Source organism: Hydractinia symbiolongicarpus, chromosome 4, assembly GCF_029227915.1.
Source record: "Hydractinia symbiolongicarpus strain clone_291-10 chromosome 4, HSymV2.1, whole genome shotgun sequence".
NCBI lineage: Eukaryota > Metazoa > Cnidaria > Hydrozoa > Anthoathecata > Hydractiniidae > Hydractinia > Hydractinia symbiolongicarpus.
Genome location: NC_079878.1, coordinates 16,369,528 through 16,392,160, shown reverse-complemented (window position 1 = coordinate 16,392,160; position 22,633 = coordinate 16,369,528). Strand labels below are relative to the sequence as shown.

Sequence of the window (22,633 nt, the reverse complement as noted above, 5' to 3'; positions counted from 1 at the left end):
TAGTATCAGCTTTTCTAAAAAGCATATTTTTCCCAGGATTAAAATATGTCTGCCATTAGGCATTAAAAGACGCATACATACCTTAGCAGCAACCCCAGTTTAATAAGTTAAACAAAAAATAGGTTAAGGACCACTCCTGTGTCACCGGCTAACTCTTTTGATACTTTAAATGTAGCAAAGAGGATGAGGCTGCACTATGGTTACCACTAATAACTTTAACCGATCTAAAGAGGCTATCACCAGACAAAAGGTAATGACTGTTAAATTTAAAGAGATGAGCAAATAAAGTTGCAAGAGAACAGTAACTATAGGCAATAGTTTAGCTCCTTGTGACAGCGGCTTTTAAAGACAATGCATGAATCTATCATGTGCTGGCTAAATGTCCTTAGGGGCCAATTACATGCAAGATTTTCAGCCCGATTTGCGAAATCCATTTCAAGCCCCGGGCTAAAAATGCGTCAAAATTGCATGGAACATTTCAGTCCAGGTATTTCCGCTGGGTTAAACACTTTATATAATCGAAAACGAAAGCACGGAAAGACAGTTAACAATGGCGCAGTTCAAAATTGCAATACACATAAAGCAGCACTTCAGTTTTCTCCCAGCTCTTATGTTACAACTTTTCAGTGTAATCATTGCTTATAGACTACACAAATCCAAGCGAAATAATATTGCTTTAATAATATTTTCTCTAAACATACAAGCTATTTGTGACAGCAAGGGACATTTTATTGATGTTGAATGTAGATGGCCAGGCTCAGTGCATGATGTAAAGGTATTTGCAAACTCAAAAATCAATGAAAAGTTGAGTCAAGGTACACTGCCTTAAACATCCTACAACTAATTAATTGGTTAAGATGCAATACCTAACTACTTGATTGCAGATCTGGCATACCCTTTAACACCATTTTGCATGAAGGATTTTGCAATAATAATAGGGAGTGGGATAACACGGTACAAATAAATAAATTTAACACATGAAGAGTAATTACACACAGCGAAGAGACAAAAATTACAACAAAATATAAAGAGTGAAAAAATAACAAGTTTGTTTTGTTTATTGTGACTGCACACACCCTACTACACGTTTTTTATGTACATATTTATATGCCATCTTTCAAAATACTGAAAACTTTACAAATTGTCACAGTTCTTTCTGAAAAGCAATCTCAAGATGGAAAATTTTATATAAAAAAATGTGTGGCTAAGGTATCAGTGGTTCAGTCATTAAAAACCTTAAAAAAATAGCAGATATTTGTCAACAACGCTGATGAAGCAAACTTTTTGCCCCAAGTAATGCCTTAAAAACATGAGCAAGGTAATTAATTTGAATTAGATAAATGCTACTGCACTCGAGGAAACTGATGCACCACAACTGTCGGTAGTGGTGGAAAATGTGCGAAACCCACCAAAATAAAATAGAAAAAAACAACACAGAAACTTAATCTTGGTGCTTGGTGCTTGGAACGTCCCAACATCAAATGATAGCAAGGATTCAGATAAACCAGAGCGAATGACAACGATTATCTCAAGAGAGTTAGCGAACACACGAATTGACATTTGTGCACTTAACAAAATGAGACGGAAAGGAAACAGAAATGTTGTCGAAAGAGATCACCAGTGTACTGGAGTGGAGGTTTGTAAAAAAAAGCTGGTGTGGGTTTGCAGTGTCAAACAACTCCACAATGTTGCAATAAATCCGATACCCGTACTTGACCAACTAATGGTACTGTGCATTCAACTTAAGTCAGGCAATTTTCTTAAATTCGTAAGCGTGAATGGTCTGACTATGCAGCGCTCCATTGAGGAGAAAGAACTTTTTTACGAACAGCTTACCAATATCATGAGCACAACTCAAGATGATCATACCATCATTTTTGGTGACCTTAATGCAAGAGTTGGCTACGATTGAAGGTTGTGGCCACGTAAAATGAATTCCAACGGTTTAATGCTATTGAATTTCTGCACGTAAAACAATTTTGCAGTATTGGGGACAATGTTTCAGCTTCGTTATAGAAATTTGGCAGCACATGCATTCTAAGCATTGGCATCAACTTGACCATTTCCTCAAACGTTGCATTTATGTTACATTTGTGTAACAAAAGTTAATATGCAGGCAGATTGCTTCAAAGAATAAATTGCTTGTAAGCAAATGCACTTTTTAGTTAAAATGAAAAAAAAGACCAAAAGCTGCCTTCGCAACCAATCATTAAAATGAGTCATGCAAATATTGCACAGTTATGCGCTTTTCTTAATGACAAACTCTCAGATTGTCCATGCGAATGGGAAAGTCTGAAGCAGGTACTGCAAGATACGGCAGCGATAAATTTTGATAAAAAGAAAAAGGTGAACTCTGACTGGTTTGCCAAAAATGATCAGGAGATACAGGAGTTGCTAAAGAATAAAAATTTAAACAAACCAGAAATTGAAAGTCGAATACAAACACTGAAAAACGTATGTTTTTACAAAAAAGAAGTCAGGCAGAAAGGTATCATCAAGAGAAAAACCACCGTTAATTCTATTTACAATGCGTAAAATTTACGGACCCAGATAAAAAAGCTTGAACCCAATTGGAACAATAGAAGGTGAGTTAGTTACAACAGCAGAGTGTATCAAACACAGATGGGTAGAACACTTTTCAGAACTCCAAATATTCCAACAGACGTTGATGAAAGTGTGTTCGATGAAATTGATGATTTACTGATAAACGAAACTCTTCATCTGCCAATAACTGAAGGTGAGATTGACACTGCGCCTAAAAATACAAAGCTAGGTAAGAGTCCAGGTCCTGATGGTGTTCTTACAGAGACAATTGTGTATGGAGGCCAAAATTTTTAGAGATTCCTTCTGGCACTGTTTACAATTTTCTAGACCATGTTACAAATTCCTGCAGATCTCATAAATCCAAACATCACAATATTGTTCAAGAAAGGTGATCTTGCTGACTGCGGCAATTATCATGGGTCGTTAAAGAGCGTTTTATAATTGATGGCGAACTATCAAATTTTTTTAGCTATAACTGCGGCATTAAGCAAGGGTGCAAGTTAGCTCCAAACCTTCATGGAATTTATGCAGCGATTACAATGAGGTTTGCCTTTAAAGATAAACATGAACATTCTGTTTTGATTCGTTTTCGTACTGATGGGAGTCGTTTGACTAAAAGAGAACATTAAAGTTTTCTTTGAACATATCAGAGAAGCCCAATACACTGATGATATAGCCATTCTAAGCGATACAGCTTACGGTTCGCAGACTTTATTCTCCAATACAATAAAACTTCAAAGCGCTTTGGAATGGGGAAAAGACCGAAGTCATGTGCTTGGGTCCAGAAATATACTTCTTTATTGACAACGCAAAATTAGCAAATGTTGACCGCTTATCTTAAATATCTTAAAAGCTTTGTCAGCAAGGACTTTTCTTTAAGAGACAAGATAAATGCGCGTATGCAAGCTGCTTCAAATGCCTACGGTCGACTTAAGCAATGTGTAAATCGAAATTTGATAACTGTGACAAAAAATTACCGTCTACAGGCAATGTTTGCTACCCATACTTCTCTACGGAAGTGAGACATGGACATTGTATTCCAACGAAATCAAAAAACTTCAAACTCTTCCGCAATTCATCTCAGAGACATTATAAAAATCAAATGGGATGACTTCATCAGTAATGAAGAAGTTTTGAAAAGAACGCGCTGAGAAGACATTGAGATTCTTTCAGTGAAAAGTCGACTGAGGTGGCTCAGCCACATCTGTCGATTGGATGACTCAGGCGCGATCAAAAGGGTGTTCTACGTTAAGCTGGCTCAAGGTAGCTGAAAATCTGGTTGACCGAAATTAGTTTCAAAGACAATTGCAAGCGAACTCCTAAACTTGCTGGCTTTTTGAAAGACTGGGAAAAAAATGACTGCTGATCCTCCGAAATGGCGCAAATCAATCGCAGAGACATGCACAGGACTTGGCACCATTTACATTGCTAAGAACATCAGATGCAGTGAACTGTTAAATTTTATTTTGTTAATGTTTGTATATTACTCGTTCGCGAGTTGAGGCAAATTATATATATGCCAACAAAAATTGTAAACAAACATAAATGTGCCGTATTTAAAAACTTTTCCTCTTTACCATTGTTCAGTCTTAATTTCTTGATAGTTGTTATTTTCATTGTTCTGATAAAAAGTTCTGTTGTTTTGAAAATTAGGAAAAATTGTATTTTAATTCTGACTTATTAAGATTTCGGATAACATCCGAGATTTTATTAAAACGGGCGGCCTTTTCCTTCTCTTTCTTCTTCTCCTTCTCCTTCTTCCCCCGATTTTTTAACTGATTGCCGTAACGTCACGACTTTTAAAGTCCGACCTGATCCTGCGACCTAGCACTACGCCGGCTTTGTGCGTATCTTGATATTCGTAAAGAATGAAGACTGCGCTAAGAATTTGATCACAAATATAGTTGTAGACTGCTATTTTAATATTATTTGATGAGCTATGCTAGATACTCCTTCAAATTTTCGTTTTCAGATGTTTTTAACGAGGCGGATTTTGTTCAATTAAACCGAGCCCTAGGGGTAAAGGTACGAGTCGTTCCCTTCGAGGGACCGAGTTCAAGCAAAGCGAAGTTTTTTGAAGTGAAGAGAAATATTTGGTTGGGTTAGGTTAGTATAATTATTTAACTGCCTAAATTTCAGTTCTATGAACGTTTAAGATATTCTCTTTATTGTGTCCATGTTTTCACATATTAAGATAAAAATATCATCAGGTTTTCTAGACATGTGTAGATCTTAAACAAATCAATTTTAAGATTTTAGCTAGCTACAAACGCAGATTTCAAAGCAGCATCCTGCTTAGCTGTACCTAGCCTTATTTATACTTTTAAAGTTTGGTATATTATTATTTATTTTTATGTTGGGGTTGTGGCTAGCTAGTTCTTTAGCTACCTGGGTGAAAAGTAAAAGTAGCCAAATGGCTTGCTATCTAGCTACAACAAAATTCTTAATCAATATTTCTTATACTAAAAATGCAGTTTAGGTAGCAACACCTTTTATTACTATTATAAAAACCCACTCAACAAAATAAAATTGCTGGAGGATTTTTTTTAGCTAGAGGGCGTAACGACAGGCTGTTGCCTGTTTTTTAATTTACACCGAAGTTGCAATAAATTTTTTTTGGATAAGGGTATTGCGCCTATACACATGTGCAATACCGTTTACCTGTACTAAGCGCACAGCCCGTTGATAGCAACAAATTATTTCCTGTTTTTTTTGTTTAAATTGAAGCTGTGATAAGTTTTTTCGAGAAGTTTGACGCCTATATGGATATGCAACATGGTTTACCTGTATGTAGTAAGCGCTTAGCCAAGTGTTAACAGTGTGTATCCTGTGTTATTATGTAAACCGAAATTACATCAAAGTTTTTTTGAAAAGGGTATTACACCTAAACGCATTGACGACACAGTTTACCTGTACTAAGCGCTCAGTCAAATGTTAATGATGGCTGTTTCCTGTGTTTCTGTTTAACCAATATTACACTAAAGTATTTTTCAAAAAAGGGTATTATACCTATGTGACATTGTTTGCCTGTACTAATCACTCAGCCCGGAGTAATATTTTTTTTTGAACTTTTAGCGGGAACGTTCTCTGAAAAATAATAAAGGTTGGCAGACTGTTTTTTCTCTATGATAGGGTAGCGACGAGTTGTTTTTATTTCAGCTAAAGTTGTGGAAAGTTATTTTTTGAAAAATATATTACACCAGAAACACCATAATGTTGCACGCCTACTTTTTTAAAATTATATTACACCGGAAACACCATAATGTTTTGCGCCTCACTCGATTTATAACATACTATACTATAAAGCGCTCCACCCGAATGTGTGGCATAGTTCACATTAATCACTCCTCCAGGCGTTCAACGCTGGGTAACACAGTTACTTGTGGTCTAACCCGACGTTTCGACTCTGGGTCCCCGGCTAGTCTAAATAATAATACCAAGGAATTGCATTTTGGATTTAGTCTCTTTTGTTAATTCTAAACCAATGAACGTAGTCATAATCTTTTTGTTCCTTTCGCCTACTTCTATTTCTTTTTTTGTTTTTAAACTTGTAGGATCCAACTTTATGGTCAAATCTTAGATACCTTAAACTTCATAATGATTTTAGTCATGTCGCAGGTATAATAAAACATTTCCAAAAAATCGCTACACCACAAGCAATAATATAGTCGAGGCACCTAAAAAATACGCAAGGCAGAGGCCTCTTGAAAATACGCGACCCTCAAAACTGACAATAGAGATTGTTTCTCTGTGCTCTTTTAACTTCATCAACAACTTGGAATATAATACTAAGTAGCTAACTATTTAAAACATATATATCGCCCGTTGGTGGGTTATAATTAGACATGTTCTAATATGAAACTGCAAAAGTCGAAATAAGGTTTCCCAAACACTCACAAGATTTGCGACGAGAGCGTAATTATGTGCGTTCCGCGCTTCATTTCACTTTGTTTTGGTTCTCCTGTGGCTAAATTTTTAATGTGCCCAAAAAGATTCAGCTTAATTCGGGCAGATATCGCTATATAAGTTGCGTTTTCTTTAGGTGCCCAAATAGTTGCTAGGTCGCTAAAAAATACGCAAGGCCTTTATGTAACCTAATTTCTTTATTTAAATCATGAATAAAGCGTGAAAGTTTACTGTGATGCTGTGATATTGATTTTAACGTATTTCTTTATCATTTGCTAGAATACTATTATAACTATTAACATTGGGAAAAGTTTTAAAGAGCTTTTTTGGTTATATATTATATTGTTGTGTTAGGTGTTATTGGATAATTTTTGTTGGAATATTGTAAGCAGAGGTAAGTTTTTACATTTTTGTTTTAGCGCTAGTGAGCAATGTTGTACTTTCTTGTCTGTCTTCCTGCTCTTTGTGAATTGAATGGATGGCAAATAATATATGTAAACAATTATATTCTTAATTCATTCCAGGTTAACGAACTGAGATATCATCATTGACTGTCCTTCATCTTTGGCTATAGAGGCAATTTCGTAAGCATTTTCTCCTCTTTTTTTATCTATTTCCTTCATGAATTGAATGGTTAGCAAACAATCTGTAAAGAAAATTTTATTCTTGATTCATTTTAGGCTACAAAACTGAGCGATTATCGTCAACACTGTCTGTAACCCTTGGCTTTAGAAGCAATTTTGTAAGCATTTTCTCAACTTTTTTGTCTTTCTTCTTCGTGAATTAAATGATTGGCAAATAATTTATTTAAACGATTCTCTTTAGAGCTTTAACCGTATCTCTGAGTCATGTCTAAACGCAAATTGCAGAAGAAAAAAGCTAGGACAGGAAAATCGTGGAATGAGGCTGACATGGAAGATGCATTAGCGGAAATATCCGCAGGAAGCCAAATACGACCAACTTCCAACAAATATGGTATGTCAGAGGCGGTTTTACGGCAAAGAATAAAGAAGAAAGCTGAGGGGAAAGTACTTGTGGGATCAGGACGAAAGAATACACTGAGCCCAACAGAGGAAAGCGATTTAGCAAAATGTATTGCATCGCTATGCAATCTTGGTTTTAGCCCTTCCAGTAGCCAAATAAAAGATTTTGTAAAGGACTATGTAAAGCTACATAACATGACAACTCCCTTCAAAAACGATCGCCCTGGAAAGAATTGGCTAAGTCAATTCATGAAAAGGAACAATCTCAGCAAAAAAAAAGCCAACATGATTTGTGCTGCACGTAAATCTGTGACCAGCAACCCTTTCATTATTTATGATTTTTATGATACAATAGAAAAATTGTTCAATGAAAAGCAATACACCCCGGCACAGGTATGGAATTGTGATGAGTCGGGATTCCCAACAGATCCCTCAAGAGCGAAGGTCATTGGACCTAAAGGAAAGGTTGCCAACAAGCTGACATGGGGTGCAGGCCGTGAAAACATATCAACATTAGCTGCCTGTAGTGCAGATGGTCGAGTTCTGGACCCACTCATCATATTCTCTGGGGTGAACTTTCAATCAACATGGAGAGGGAAAGAACCACTCCCAAATACGATCTATGGAGTGTCGAAAAATGGCTGGATGACAACTGACATTTTTTTTCAGTGGTTTCAAAAATTTATTGAGCAGGTTGAAGAGCGTCCTCTTCTCCTAATCTATGATGGCCATCTCTCCCATGTGTCTGTAGAACTGATCGAACTAGCACAGGCAGAGGACATTACCTTAGTGAAGTTACCGCCACATGCTACCGATCGCCTTCAACCTTTAGATGTGTGTGGATTTGGACCTCTTAAAAGACTTTGGATTGAAGAATTAAACAACCGCGTTAACACCTTAGGACCAAAGGAAACGATCTCCAAAGCAACATTTGTTGATCTACTGTCAAAGGTTTGGCACAATGGCTTATTAAAAAAGAACATGATTTCAGGTTTTCGTGCAACTGGAATTGTACCATTGGATCGCTCAAAGTATCCTGAAACAGCTTTTGATACGAGGCTGTTGAAACGATATAACGCATGGGTGGAACTTGGTAAACCGGAAGATCTCTTTGACTCGCTGAGAACCAGCACAACAACACCAACAAAGATGAAGGAGAGAATTGCTGAAACATCAGAGCCTGAAGCACCATCCACATCAGAGCCTGAAGCACCATCTATATCAGAGCCTACAGCACCATCTACATCAGAGCCTGAAACGTCGACTCCTACGCAAAGTATGGTGGACGATTTCGACCCTGCTACTCCAGTTTCTGGTCCAACTGTGTGTTACGAGTGTATAAAGATGGGACCCATGCCACCTCCTGTTGCTGGTAAAATATGGGTGCGTGGGTGGTCATTGATTGATGCTTCACAGTGTTTGCCACCCGCATCAACCACACCAACCTCAGAAAAAAGTTTTGAAGATGTAGTTCTTAATAAAATGAAAGGTCCTCAAGAAAAGCAAGTAAAACCAAGAAAGAAAATAGATCATAAAACGAAAGTTATTACTGAAATGGAGTACCTCGCCAAGTTAAAGAAAATAGACGAAGAAGCAAAACAAAAAGAGGAGAAACGTCTCAACAGAAAAAGAACTCAGCCATCTGTAGCAGGAAAAAGACCTACAATAAAGAAGAAAATCAAATTTGGTAAAGGTAATGGAAATGACAGCAGTATCGAAGAAAGCACAGATGAAGAAGAAGAAGAATTGACAGATTCTGATGATGAAAACAGTAGCAATGAGAGCGATAATAGTGATGACAGCAGTGAGAACGACGATGAGAGTCAAAAGGAAATGACAGCGGAAGAATCTTTGTTGGACTTATGGAAAAGCTTAAGTCCCCCTGCTGAGGAGAGTGATGTAATACAAAAGTGGTATGGATGCATTTACGAGACCAAAGGAAAATCCCGCCTTTATGTTGGTAAAGCCATTCGACGATTTTTGATTGAATGCAATGGCCCCATATCTGCAATGGAAATAGAATGTTTAAAGCCACATGTTGGTCTGGATTCCATTCTCGAGTCTGTTCCTGAGCACCTTGGAAGAGATATAGAAGTGTTTCCTGTACACAATATTATTGGGGGGCCGATTGAAATGTTGCCGTTGAAGAATAATCGCTGGAACGTACCATCGTATCCACAACTAAAAAAGAAATTTGAAGAATACTTGAAAGTTGACAGAAAAGCTCTTTTTACGAAATTTCAAATTGTAGCCAACCAACAATAAGGCTTTGCTTAAACATTGAATTGTTCTTTTTTTTTCACCCACCACCCCTCCATTGTTGTTCCGTTATTCCCAACTCCCATCAGAAAAAGGATGAATGAGATTATTGACAACTACTGATTCTTTGCATTTTTGATATTAAATAGAAAAGTACACATTGTCATTACAAGTTATAAAAGCACAGCTTTGATTTCGTCATACAATGATTAAATACTTTCAATCAAGCTTCAATAAGTTGTCTGTAAATGTCTATAATAGAGGTACATAATGATATAGCATGCAATCTAAGTAACTCCGGGCACTCATTTATTACAGAGTAGATTATATTTCAACCTCGATCCCAGAGCTTTTTACCGAAGGGTGCACTGAGAACAAGGTTGCACTAATTCTTTGTTTGAATAATACACAGGCTACCCTTAAACACCACTCTATACTATATACTGAGATGCGTAAATTCAAAAGTACCCGACGCGTATCTTTCAGAGACCATGCGTATGTTTTAGCGATCAGGGGTTCTGAAAAATACGCAGTGCGAAAATTTTAGGGGCCGTTGCGTATTTTCTAGTGGATTTGACTTTTAAAAAATACGCACATATTAATGGGATTTATTGCATACGCGGATGGTTAGGACGTAAGAAATTTATGTTAACGCGAATTTTAAAGGCTGGGAAGCTATCAATTTTATTTACAGCCGCTCTGGGTGTAACAAAACAAAGAAATTCGAAAGTTTGGGAAAATGCGTATTTTTTAGGTGCCTTGACTATATTTAATATATTGATATGCCAAAACGCTTTCGTTTCTTTCTTAGGAATGTTAAGTGTAGTGCAGTATTGTTTTAAAGTATTAGTTTTCACAGGTTACTTTTTTACGAGCATCTGATTCTGAAGTCTGATAGACTGGCGTTTTTTTTACCGCTTTGGGCAACTTAAACTTATGACCCTTGCTCTGCCCGCTAACAGTAACACGTTGGTTTGTTCTAGCATGTATCTCACATACTGCATAAAATTTTTTCAAGATAATACCATGGGATAATACCTATTTATTTCAAACGATGGAACAACATTGCAGAAGTTCTGTACAAAACAGGCTACTGGCGACCTTGAAAGGTATAGGGAACAAAATTACACAGGACGAACAAGAATCTGAAATCTTTTAGCCTGCAAGGGCTTTTCATTATTTCTACAAATCGTGTTAGTCCTTTGGCAACTTGTAAAATAGACTATGAGACTTGTTGCATAGATGTTGCAAAAGTGTCATTAGATTGTCTGATTGCTTCAGCTATGTCCCGTTTGAATTGAGAGTCCTCTTTAGCTTCATAATAGGATTGTGAGGAGTTGTCAAATAGTTTTGGGACAGCATCGCTAGCTTGCTCACTCTGACGCCTCTTACATGGCTTCAAAATAACACCACTTGAAGAAGAAGAGCTTTCATTGTTAATGCTGAGAACACGAGATGTGAACGAAACACAAGGAGTGAAGGACGGTGGCACATTATCAAGCTCATAAAAACTAAATGCATCAAAATCATCATAGCTAATTAACTTTCATGGATAACACTTTCAGCTATATTAACGTCATTCGCGCAGCTACCAAATGGAAGTGCCTCGGTGGAAGGAGACCCTCCCCATATTTGTAACAACTCATCCTAATACTCAAATACAATTTTGCCACTACTACTCCTTGTACCAGATTAAACAGCTAAAGAAAATTTCTGTCGTATCTCTTTAATTTTTTCTTGGATTCTGGCATACCCCTTTTTAACAAGGTCTTTGGTTATATAGTTTAACAAGAGAAAGTCAATGTAAATGATATTAAGTTAGAACCGACTTATCATGGCAGTCATCAGTATTTTAGAGGAAGAGGAAGATACTTTAGAGGTGTGACCAACTACACAAGACCTACTGCTGACAGAAATAGTAAAGATAATCGTCAAAGAAATCCTGTGGATATGAATGGAGAAATATCGAGATGTAACATTTGTGGATCTGTGTTTCATTGGCAAAGAGATTGCCCAGACTCATACGAAAATAGAAAGAAAAAGAAAGAGGAAGTGAATGTAACATTGTATACAGAGGTAATGGATGTATTTATGGGTGAAACTAAGTAGCAAAGATAAGTCACAGATAAGTAAAGCAAAGATAAGTCAATTACCATCCCCTTAGCTTGGCAGTCAAAAAGAGTTAGACGAGTTGTCAAAAGTACACTATCAGCAGAAACGTTAGCTCTTATAGAAGCTGCAGAATCGTCATACTGGTTATCGAGTATTATTCGAGATGTTGTCTTTGATGGCAAAGGACTCCAGATTGCGATGGAATGTTATACGGATTGCAAGTCTTTGGTAGATGCTGCACATTCCAGTAAAGGTATTTTGGACAGAAGATTAAGAGTCAACATTGCCATCTTGAAAGAAATGATAGAAAAGAAAGAAATTTCAAAACTTAGTTGGATAACAACAAAAGACCAAATAGCAGATCCAATGACAAAGAATGGAGCTTCGTCAAGTCGACTTTTGCAAGCAATTGAAGAAGCTCGACTGTAAGCTGAGAAAGTGAAGAAGTTTGTAAATAGTGTACATATGATTGAGTTGATTTCAGTAAATGAAAAAGACTAATAAAAATGAGAAGACACAGATTCTCACCAACATTCACTAATTAAAGAAAGAGAAGGGAGATTGTTGATATTAATATGTTGTCTCCATAATATAGACTGTAAACAATAGTGAATGTTCTTGGTGGGGCCTCAAGTGGTTGTGCAGTTGTGTTGATATCCAGTTGTGTTGTTGTGTTACGGATCAAGTTGTGTTGTTGTGTTCCTGCTGGTTGTGTTTGTGATACCGCTGAGTAATCAAGTGAGACAATCAAAGTAAGTCATTATTGTTACTTAACAGCCATGGTTTTTCTCACCATTTTTACTGTGTTTTCTTGTCTGCATTAAAATCTTTGTTGGCAAATTTCATTTTTGACTTTTAATTTGCTAAACATCTCATCAAATTGGCTTTTTTTTCTTCTTTATCCCATCGAAACTTTTTTCCTTTTTTGCCACCTCAGCTGTTGCCATGTTGATTTTTCTGTTCTCCATGGTCTAAAAATTCTATCCCGGTAGCTTTCAGGCGAGCTGAAATATTCAACCCAGGATAAAACTCAGCCTGATCTCCATGTAATGTTGATCTGGAAAAAAACTAGTATTTGAATAGGGACAGGTTCTTAAAATTCAGCCCGCTTTCCCCAGGCTAGAATTCGGCCGGGCTGTAATTGGCATGTAATAGGTCCTTAGTCACCAAAAAAAGATTACTTCAGCACAACATTTTATAGAAAAAACACCTTAATGTACCAAATGCAGGATCTGGAGTACTTTACTGTGCAAAGAAATAAGAACTACAACTCTGCGATAAAGAAAAACATCATTAAGACATGTAATTCTGGGGTGGTCAACAATGTGAATCATTGATGTGGGAGTAGGATGGGAATCAATCTGTCATATCATTCTGTAATCCTTCACTTGAAGAATTGTACTTTTGTCTGTTCATATTACAGCAAGACATTAACTTCAATTGGAGCATAATGTTTGCATATAACAAGTAAATGTGTGTGTATGTGGATGTCCTGCACGAATGCTAATTTTCTTGTGCTTTATGGTTCTTCGTGTGTATAATTAATGTGTTCAGTTGTTTTCAGTTCTTACATGTTTGCTATTGTTCTTGTCATTGTGTTGTTCTTTTCTTCCATTTCATTCCTTTTCATTTTATTTATTATTATTATTTTCCTTGTTATAACTGATGGTGGGCCCACATTTTTACTCAATGCTAAAGTGTGGCCTCCTGGTTAATTCTCATAATTGTGTCGATATCGTCATATTATAGTCGATAAGGCCCGTGGAAAAATCCACTTGGGCAGAATAATGATATAAGTAATAGGTTGTTTTAGGTTTTTTGCTGACATCTGCCAGTGCATGACCAAAAAAAAGTTCGCGAAATTTGTTTATCCGTTTCCTGTAATTTGCAGAGCTTGAAACGCTGATGAGAAAAATGTATGTGCTATTGAGCAATGGTTAAAAAGATATAAAAGTTTAAAAATTATGCTGACGTCAACAATGGTCCATAAAAACCTAAAAAAAATTTTTTTAAAAATTTATATACCTGTTGCCTTCATCGTATAGATCTTGAAACGCTGATCAAGAATCGATAGGATTATGTACTTTTGACAAACGGTTGCAGAGATATTAAGGTCTAGGTGGTCCCTAGTTACCCATGCGGTGAAAAATCATTGACGTCACCACTTCGTTTCCAAGTTATTTGGCCTCAAAGTTTTAGGTGCACTGTAATGGCTTCATTAATTTAATATATAGGATATTTACGTTAAAGTAGTATTATTGATGTTGCGCCGTAACGTCATAAAATTTAACAAATAAGACATAACTTTTTCGGCGATAATAAAGGAAATTGAACGCATCCACTTTGCCTGTCACAGACAGACACACTCAGCGTATTTTTTATAGATTACCTTACAATGAATGATTACTACATACTATTACTTAGTATATTTTAAAGACCCAAAATATGCATTTGAAAGCCACTATACACCCATTTATTTTAACTCTAAACTTTACAGATGTTGTGCATATATATGTAGAAGATATTTTAGATGTTAAAAGTGTTTTAAGAAATATTTGTTTTGAAGTGGGAGGTATACTAAAGTTGACAAAGCACTTACATTGCTCTTCCAATAATTGATTTCCATTTTCTTGTGTTTTGCATTCATTCTCCCAATCAAGCAATTCATTCTCTAAAAGGCAACCAAATATAGGGCTACACACTGCTTTTTCTTTCTGAAAAACTTAATGCTGGTTTTATAACTTTTAAATTATGTTTCAGCTTCCTTACTTAAAAATACTTTTAGACTGAATTACCAGAGTGCAATAATAAACACACTACATATATATAATGTGTAGTGTGTTTATTAACATAATCCTAAAATAAGTAAAAATATATATTCTTCTATTTTCAGTAGGATAAATCCTTAATAAGGCAACCAAGAAGATATGTTTTCATTATTTTTCTGGTGTAAAAGCAAAAACCGAGACAAGCAATAAATGGACCTCCATTTGTTGAATTTTGATTTTACTTTCTTTTCTCCAGTCTTTTTTCAGTGGAAAAAACATCATATTATTTGGCATTTGTAAAACATCATACTGCATCAATTTCATAAACTAAAAAACTAAAATCACTTTTGAAACTTTTGATGACTTTTTATAGATGGCTAAAAAACATATAAAAATATCAAGACACATTAAAACTAAGAATATACATCCAGAAATATACAAAGTGCCAAAATGTGCGCACAAATGGCAATAGAAATGCACTTGAAATTACACCTAAAGCATCATTTAGTGTGTGCTGGATTAAATTTTGTGCAATTTCCTTTAAGGGACTTCGCCAACCTTTGAAAAGGTTTTGTGGACGTTTCTCCTGAAAAAATGCTTATGTGCAAGAATATATAATTGCAAAATGTTTGTTTGATATTGGGTTCACAAAACTAAATCCCACAAACATATTTCTAGCAAAACATAAAATATTTTACTATTGTGTTGCAAAAACTCTCTGACATTGAGACAAGGAACGGCTCAATTCCTATGTCTTGTGTACGTTTTTTCCTAACATTTGTGATGTTCTCTAGGAAAATTGACCACTTCTCTTTTCGTATTTAAAAATACGAAATACGGAAATTTCGTATTAAAAAATACCGATTTCGTATTTTAAAATATGTGTATTATAAAAAATACGAAATACGAATTTTCGTATTTTAAAAAATGCGAAATTCTATTTTTAAAAATAGAATTTTGTATTTTTAAAACTATTAGTGTATCAAGTGAGTGGTTGAATAAACTGAATAGAAAAAATCTTAATTTTACAAGTTTGTTTTTAATAGTTTTAAATTGGCTCAATGATTTCACAGGGACATTTTCTCGTCATTTTAGAATGTTATATGCAAATTTAAAGCTTCACAGGAAAGTTTTCTCGACATTTTAGAATGAAATTTGGCAACTTTAGAGCTTCACAGGAAAGTTTTCTCGACATTATAGAATGATATACAGCAACTTTAAAGCTTCACAGGAAAGTTTTCTCAATATTTTAGAAGGAAATACGGCAACTTCAGAGCTTCACAGGAAAGTTTTCTCATCATTTTAGAATGAAATACGGCAACTTTACAGCTTCACAGGAAAGTTTTCTCGTCACTTTAGAATGAAATACGGCAACTTTAAAGCTTCGTTTTTAAAAAACGTTTAAAACCTCGTCATTTCAAAATGAAATACGGCAAATTTAGAGCTTCGCAGGGACGTTTTCTCGTCATTTTAGAGTAAAATACAGCAACTTTCAATTCTTATAAAAAATGAAACGATCTCGGAGACGATCCCTAGCCAGACATTACTTTTTTGTGTCTTTGTATTTTAAATCTACAGGGTATTTTTAGAAATGCGTATTTTTAGAAATACGTATTTTTAAAAATGCGCGTATTTTTTGATACAAATAGACCTTTCCTGAAATTCCTAATTATGCAAAACTTAAGTAAAGAGGTCGATACTAAAAATTATTCTCATCCCTAAGTTCCTTATCAAAAGGTAGAACAAATTACCTAATTTCATAAATATTTTTGTTCCTTAAGTGCCTCAACTGCGAGCTGAAAGTTACGGTCAAACCCTTCCTATAGACGAGCTTTCTAACAATAGCCTCGTTTTTAAAATAATAATTTTTTTCAAAGCAAAATAAAATCCAACCAGAATATATTGCTCTATAAACTTCAGTTTTGTCATGATAATTTGATATTCTATCTGAATATCCTTATTAAAAGAGCATAGAACCATTATGAAATTTTAGATGACGTCATAATTATTATAATACGAAATACGGTTTTTAAAAATATATCCATATTTTTAATACGCAATTCGTATTTTTAAAAATACGAAATACGGAATTCAATTGTTTTAAAAATACATAAATTCAATTGTTTTAAAAATAAATAAATAAGATCTCCTGAAATTAAATTAAATCTGTGGCCATCCTGTGTAATTGGATATTGGGCTTTTAGCTCAAGTTCAACTTGTAAAATTAACAGATTTTTTAGAAGGCTTCAGCAAAACTCTTTATCATGTTAACTTTGCATTTCCTAAAGAAACACTGCTTTTCTCAGACCTTACCTTGAGATGGACTTGTCCTTGCCATTTTTCTTATTGTTTGTATGCTATTCATTTCATCAAGTAATGTTTGCATGTCAAATGTTTGTGGTACAAGCACCCCATCCCTCACATATTGCTGAAAAGAAAATTATAAACACTGGAAAATGTCCCAGAACACATTTGTTTAGAATCACATTTAAAGGAGAAATAAACCTAGAACTATTTTTTTGATATTTTCTCAATTTTCCTATAGTGAATGGTGGGTTTCTTTAATTGAGTCAACAGCTCTAAAACTTCTGGTTTTGTTTCACACTTCCAACAGGACGAACCAAAAAGCTAACCCTCTTTCTTTGAAAAATTAAATTGAAGCTTAACAACTTTGACCACAATGAGTTCAAAAAGCGATTTTTAAAAACTGAAACTTTCCGTCTGATTCTGCATTGGAATTACTTAAACAAAAAAACTTTTGTCTCAAACCATGGATATTGGGGATTTACTTTAACCGTTATATCCTTTATCAACATGTTAAATAACAAACTTCATGAGTCATAACTGAAATTGAATTTCATTCTAAAAAGTAAACCAAATGCAATGATATATGCTCTACTTATTATGATAAACTAGTCTGTAACTTTGACTGTGCACATATTCATAACAAAACTTTTGTATAAGAAATTTTTAATCAAAAGGGATTCCGAGGTACTTTTACAAGCTAGACTCACCTAAAAGATTTGTATGAGAAATGCTAAATAATATTTACTTTTTGTTAAAACTTCATGTAACTCCAGATATAGCTTTATTACTTAAGTATTACTTTTTCTTGTCACCTTAATGACCGCTTCGATCTTCTTGTTCGTTAAAAATTTCAGACTTTTTTTAGTGTCACGTGACCCTGTTATGTAATATTTCAGTAGCGCTTTCAACATTACTGACTTTCACTCGCTATTATTAAGGACTTTCATAGCCAAAAACAATTAATATACTGTCGCAACAAAGTCAAAAAAATTCAACGTACTTTCCACACCGATCTCTGTACGAATGATTTGTTTTTGTTTAAAAAAATAATTCAACATGATACACCAGCCAACCAAGCAATAAAACAAAAAAATAATATATTAGCAGGTGTGTGCATGATTTGTTTTACTTCAAATTTAAAAGAATTCATTTCAAGAAACAGGTTGTAAAAATTACTGATCTATAACCTGTCGACCTAGGACGGGTATGATGCTCAAGTGAGTATTGTCAACCTTGTTCTCAACAATCCTTGGGGACGAGTTTGCCTAAGTTACTCAGTAGGTGGATATATATTTTAATAAAAAATATTTAAAAATCAATAAAAAAGAATACTACTTTAATTCATCCCACAATACAGGAAGAGACACAAATAACTGTCTAATTAAAGTTTGTTTTCTTATGATATTCTCCCAATATGTAGCGCAAACATCAACGCTGGTTTCGTCCTAAGAATGTTTAGATACGAAAATGTGGGGAAATCAGTTTTGAATTTAGAGTATGCTAAACTTGTCCCCAGGCCTTTTGGTTCTGAACGGCTTGGCACCTCCATGATTAGACCTTTTAAAAGCATGCATCGTACATTAATGTCGAACGAAACCCCCATAATTCGCCATTTTTACCGTCGACAAATAACTGCTGTGGCTATATTCGGGCTTATTAGGATACTGTGACAGCTTCTAAATTTTTAAACTTAACAAAACACAAAAAAATGTTTTAGCTACCTCCTAAATAAAAAATATTATTTTTACCACAGAAAAGCAAAGAAAAATCAAATAATAATAGTTAATTTTGTAAACATTAAAGATTGATGCAGAAAACAGGCATTTTATTAAATATATTTTAGCATTTTCTGCAATGATTAAATCAAACTACATTGGTGACAAACTGTTTTTAATGATGCAGTTGAAGAGCAAAACTAACCAATTTTTTGCTAAGAGTTTGTTGTTCGTGTATTGCCGTAGGAGGCAACTGAACTATGCTCTGGAAAAACACATACTTTTTTCCGTTGTTATATTTTCAGCTTTTTTTTACACGTCTGATCTCACAAAGACTAGGAACTCTTATATGCAACTTCATCATGTTAAATAATTGCTGACGCTAAGGTACATGTTTAGAAAATATGTTGGTAATTACGTCGACAAATGTGATGCTCTCTAGGAAAATCGGCTACTTCTATTTTTAATTTGTATTTTTAAAACAATAGAATTCTGTATTTCGTATTTTCAAAAATAAAAATTGTGTATTTAAAAATACGCATATTTTTTTAAAAACCGTATTTTGTATTTCCAAAAAATACGGAATTCGTATTTAAAAATATGTGTATTTAAAAATTTTATAAAGCCAATTAAATCGCTAAAGAAAACTTAAAACATACTAGTAGGTGGCCCGTGGAAAAATCCACGGGTTCACACATCCTTTATTCACAGCTCGTATGTCTCGCTACTTCGGTTACCATTTTGCGTGACAGACAGACGCATAAAATAAATTTTTAAGTTTGTATTATTATTATTATTATTATTATTATTATTATTATTATTATTATTATTATTATTATTATTATTATTATTATTATTATTATTATTATTATTATTATTATTATGATGATCATCATCATCATCATCATCATTTGTAGACTCATCACAAGCGAATGGAAAAAATATGCTTCGTTTTCAAATTAAAAAATATCTTTATCCCATGGCTCAAATAAAACTTCAAAATTCATTCAGAAAGTGCAGCTACATTTTAACAAAATTTATACAGAAAAAAAATTATACTGCACGTGGGTTTCTTTTTTAAAATTGTTTGAATGAAAATAACACTTGCAGCATAAAGAAAAAAACCAATTACATGGGACCTGCTATGGTTTCAGATTGTTTTGTCAAATGAAGAAATTATCTACAATTAAATCCATGATATAATACTGTCTATTCCGTCTGTAAGTGCAGTTTTGCAGACTTGCTTCATCCGTGCTCCGTCTGCGTTTACTTCTGCATTAGTTAAGAACTGCATGGCTGGATTTCTTGTGTAAAACCTGGTTATCAACAACGAAGGGGCCAGACAATAGAGACTCATGTCTACGTAGTTCTTTTAACTAAGTCAGGAGTCGGTGAATTAGCTAGGATGGTCAGGTTGGCTATGAATAGGCTTGCTTATGGATTAAAAGGACTATTCAATAATTCTGAGATCTAAAAGTGTCTGACCAAGATGGAAATCTATCAAACGTTTTGTCCAACGCAAGTTCGAAACAAGCTACAGACATGTCCGACCAAGTTGGAGATGTGGAGGACATTCTGTCTGACGATTCTCCAAAAATTATTTCGAGGGCTGATCTCTAGTATTTTCTTCACCTACAAGTGATTTTTTAAAGTATTCATCTAGCTAATATTATTTGTCCATCATTCACTCTTCCCATCTTAAAGCTTGTTTTTTGAGGAATAATATAAAAGCAGATTTATTGTTCATTTTTGTTGTATTATTATTATTGCATAATATTGATATTTCTCGCGTGCATGATTATTAATAATTAATAAGCAACGAAGGTGCATGTGTTTCATTTTTTAATCCTGCTTAAAAAATACTGCTTTGAAACATCAATATAAAGAATGTGTCTTGCAAATATTTCCGTTGTGTTTGGTTAGCCCATGAAATTAGTCGAAACAGGATCACCACGTGAAGGTAGAGAATATGATACATTCGATTGCACTGCACTGTGTTGACAAACTTAATTTCAGCCCTGCAGTTTAAAATGGGGGAGTGATCTCCAGTGACGAAGGTTGTATTATCATTTGTATGAAAAACAAACACATCAGGATTTGTCAAGGCTTTGCATTATACAGTACTGTTCGAATTTAACTTTACATGTACGCAATAGTTATCACCTTCGCATGAGCTTTCGGTAGCGTCAGAACTTTCATTGTTATTGTTAACTCATTGTTAAATACATGAGCTAGTTTGCATGTTGAAAACAATAGAGTTCATGTCTTGTTCGCGAAATTTAAAATAACTCATGTGAACTGCGTGTGTCCCATTTTGTATTTAATTGCTATAGTCGTCAAGAGATCAAAGAAAGAAAATAAAATTTAACAAAGATTTAAGTTTCGTTAGATCGCATTTTAAAAGTTTAAGAACGAAAAACGTCGATAGAAAAGCTTTGTAAGATCGTGTTTTAAAAGTTTAAGAACGAAAAACAGGGATAAAAATGCTTTGTTAGATCGTGTTTTAGAAATGTAAGAACGAAAAGCGGCGATAGAAATGCTTTTAACGTGTTGTGTTCGTTCATTTTATAAAATAATATATTTCAATAGCCTTCGCGATCTTTAACACTTTTAAACAATAACATGCATGTTACATGTGACAACAAAAGGATTCATCAAATCTTATTGTTCTGACTCGTGCGCAATAATAACAACAGAAAGGAATTAAGTTTGTGCATAAACAAAAGATATGTGAACGTTCTTTATGTAGACATGAGATCGTTACATGAGGTCGTAAAACTCGAGTACATGTAAAGTTACATTCAAGCGGTACTGTATTTATATTTATAATGCCAAATCATCATCATCATTCATCATCATTCTCGGCTTATCGTCCGTTTTCCATGCTAGCATGGGTTGGACGGGGTATATTAATGACCCTCTTCCAATCTGATCTAGACTGTGTTAGATCTAAACTCAACTTCCTCTGTATCAAGTCTATCCCTATAACCTCCTGCCAAGTCTTTCTAGGTCTGCCTCTGGGCTTTGCCCCTGGAACTATCAAGTCTCTACACTTTCTTACCCAATTATCCTCCTCCATTCTTTCTAAGTGCCCCAATTCAATCTTCTTATCTGGATAACATCTTTAATTCTACGGAGACTTAGCCTGTTTCTTAGCTCATCTGAACTCTTTCTGTCTCTCAGACTGGCGTTACACATCCACCTAACCATTCTCATATCATTCCTTTCTAAACGGTCAAGATCTTCCTGCTTCACTGCCCATGTCTCGCTACCGTACAACATAACACTTCTTACACAGGCCTTATACAACTTACCTTTTGCCTCAATTGACAGGACTCTGCTAGTCAACAAAGGAAGTAACTCTCTGAACTTTTTCCAAGCAGAACCTATCCTGCAAGTAACACTTCTTCCAACACCCCCTTCACTGCCCAACATATCACCTAAGTAACAGAAGTTCTTAGCTCTAACGAGCCACTGTTATAAATCATTAAAGCTGGAAATACTTCATTCCCTATAATCTCACCTTTGCAATGCTTGCATTCAAACTGAATGTCAGCTCTTAACCTTCCACTAATACTACCGCACTTCTTATGTACCCAATGCTTGCAAGTCTGACAAAAAATTGAGTTACTACCAACCCCTTTCCTGCAAACTCCACAAAGCCACTTTCCAACTACCAGGTCACACTTGGCTGCAATGCTACTAATCATGACTTTAGACTTTGCTGTGTTTACAAAGAAAGTGACAAAGTCTGTCGAGACATTAGTGTTTTTGACCATTGTCTTCGGCATTTTTTTGCTGGAGGACTGCCAAAGTGATTTTGAAAAACCGCAATATGACTTTGGCAATTATTTTCCGAAGCAAATATATCTGACATTCTAAGACTGTATTGAATGAATTTCAATCAATCAACAAAAAGTAGAAAGCAATCCTACTTTTGTATTTGATCGAATTTGACAGGCAGGTCCACATCGGTCGACGAAGATTATGCTATGTTCTATTTTTAGTAACATCGATGCGATTGACGTCTTCGATCACA

General features: G+C 34.8%; 2 protein-coding genes and 1 long non-coding RNA gene across 5 annotated transcripts in view; 1 reads left to right on the top strand and 2 right to left on the bottom strand.

The window, feature by feature from the left end:
• LOC130641586 (peroxisomal targeting signal 1 receptor-like) overlaps positions 1-22,633 on the bottom strand; it is a 94,577-nt gene that overhangs the window by 69,003 nt on the left and 2,941 nt on the right. For all 3 annotated transcript variants that reach the window (XM_057448458.1, XM_057448457.1, XM_057448459.1), the window contains exons 3-4: positions 16,886-17,000; positions 14,404-14,475 (exon numbers count right to left, since the gene is read on the bottom strand). In XM_057448458.1, coding sequence (XP_057304441.1) covers positions 14,404-14,475; positions 16,886-17,000 — 187 coding nt within the window. The remainder of the gene's footprint in view (positions 1-14,403; positions 14,476-16,885; positions 17,001-22,633) is intronic.
• Positions 4,122-7,437, bottom strand: LOC130641592 (uncharacterized). The gene is made up of 2 exons (XR_008982475.1): positions 7,171-7,437; positions 4,122-7,012 (listed from the first exon to the last, which is right to left on the bottom strand). It is a non-coding gene; the product is annotated as an uncharacterized LOC130641592 (long non-coding RNA).
• LOC130641585 (uncharacterized) lies at positions 6,706-10,394 on the top strand. The gene is made up of 4 exons (XM_057448456.1): positions 6,706-6,844; positions 6,975-7,034; positions 7,131-7,192; positions 7,276-10,394. Exon 4 carries the CDS (start codon positions 7,299-7,301, stop codon positions 9,696-9,698), a length of 2,400 nt encoding a protein of 799 aa, XP_057304439.1. The 5' UTR covers positions 6,706-6,844; positions 6,975-7,034; positions 7,131-7,192; positions 7,276-7,298; the 3' UTR covers positions 9,699-10,394.

What these genes read in the sequence shown, in the direction of transcription:
- LOC130641585 (XM_057448456.1), top strand. Translation starts at nt 7,299, where the DNA reads ATGTCTAAACGCAAATTGCAGAAGAAAAAAGCTAGGACAGGAAAATCG.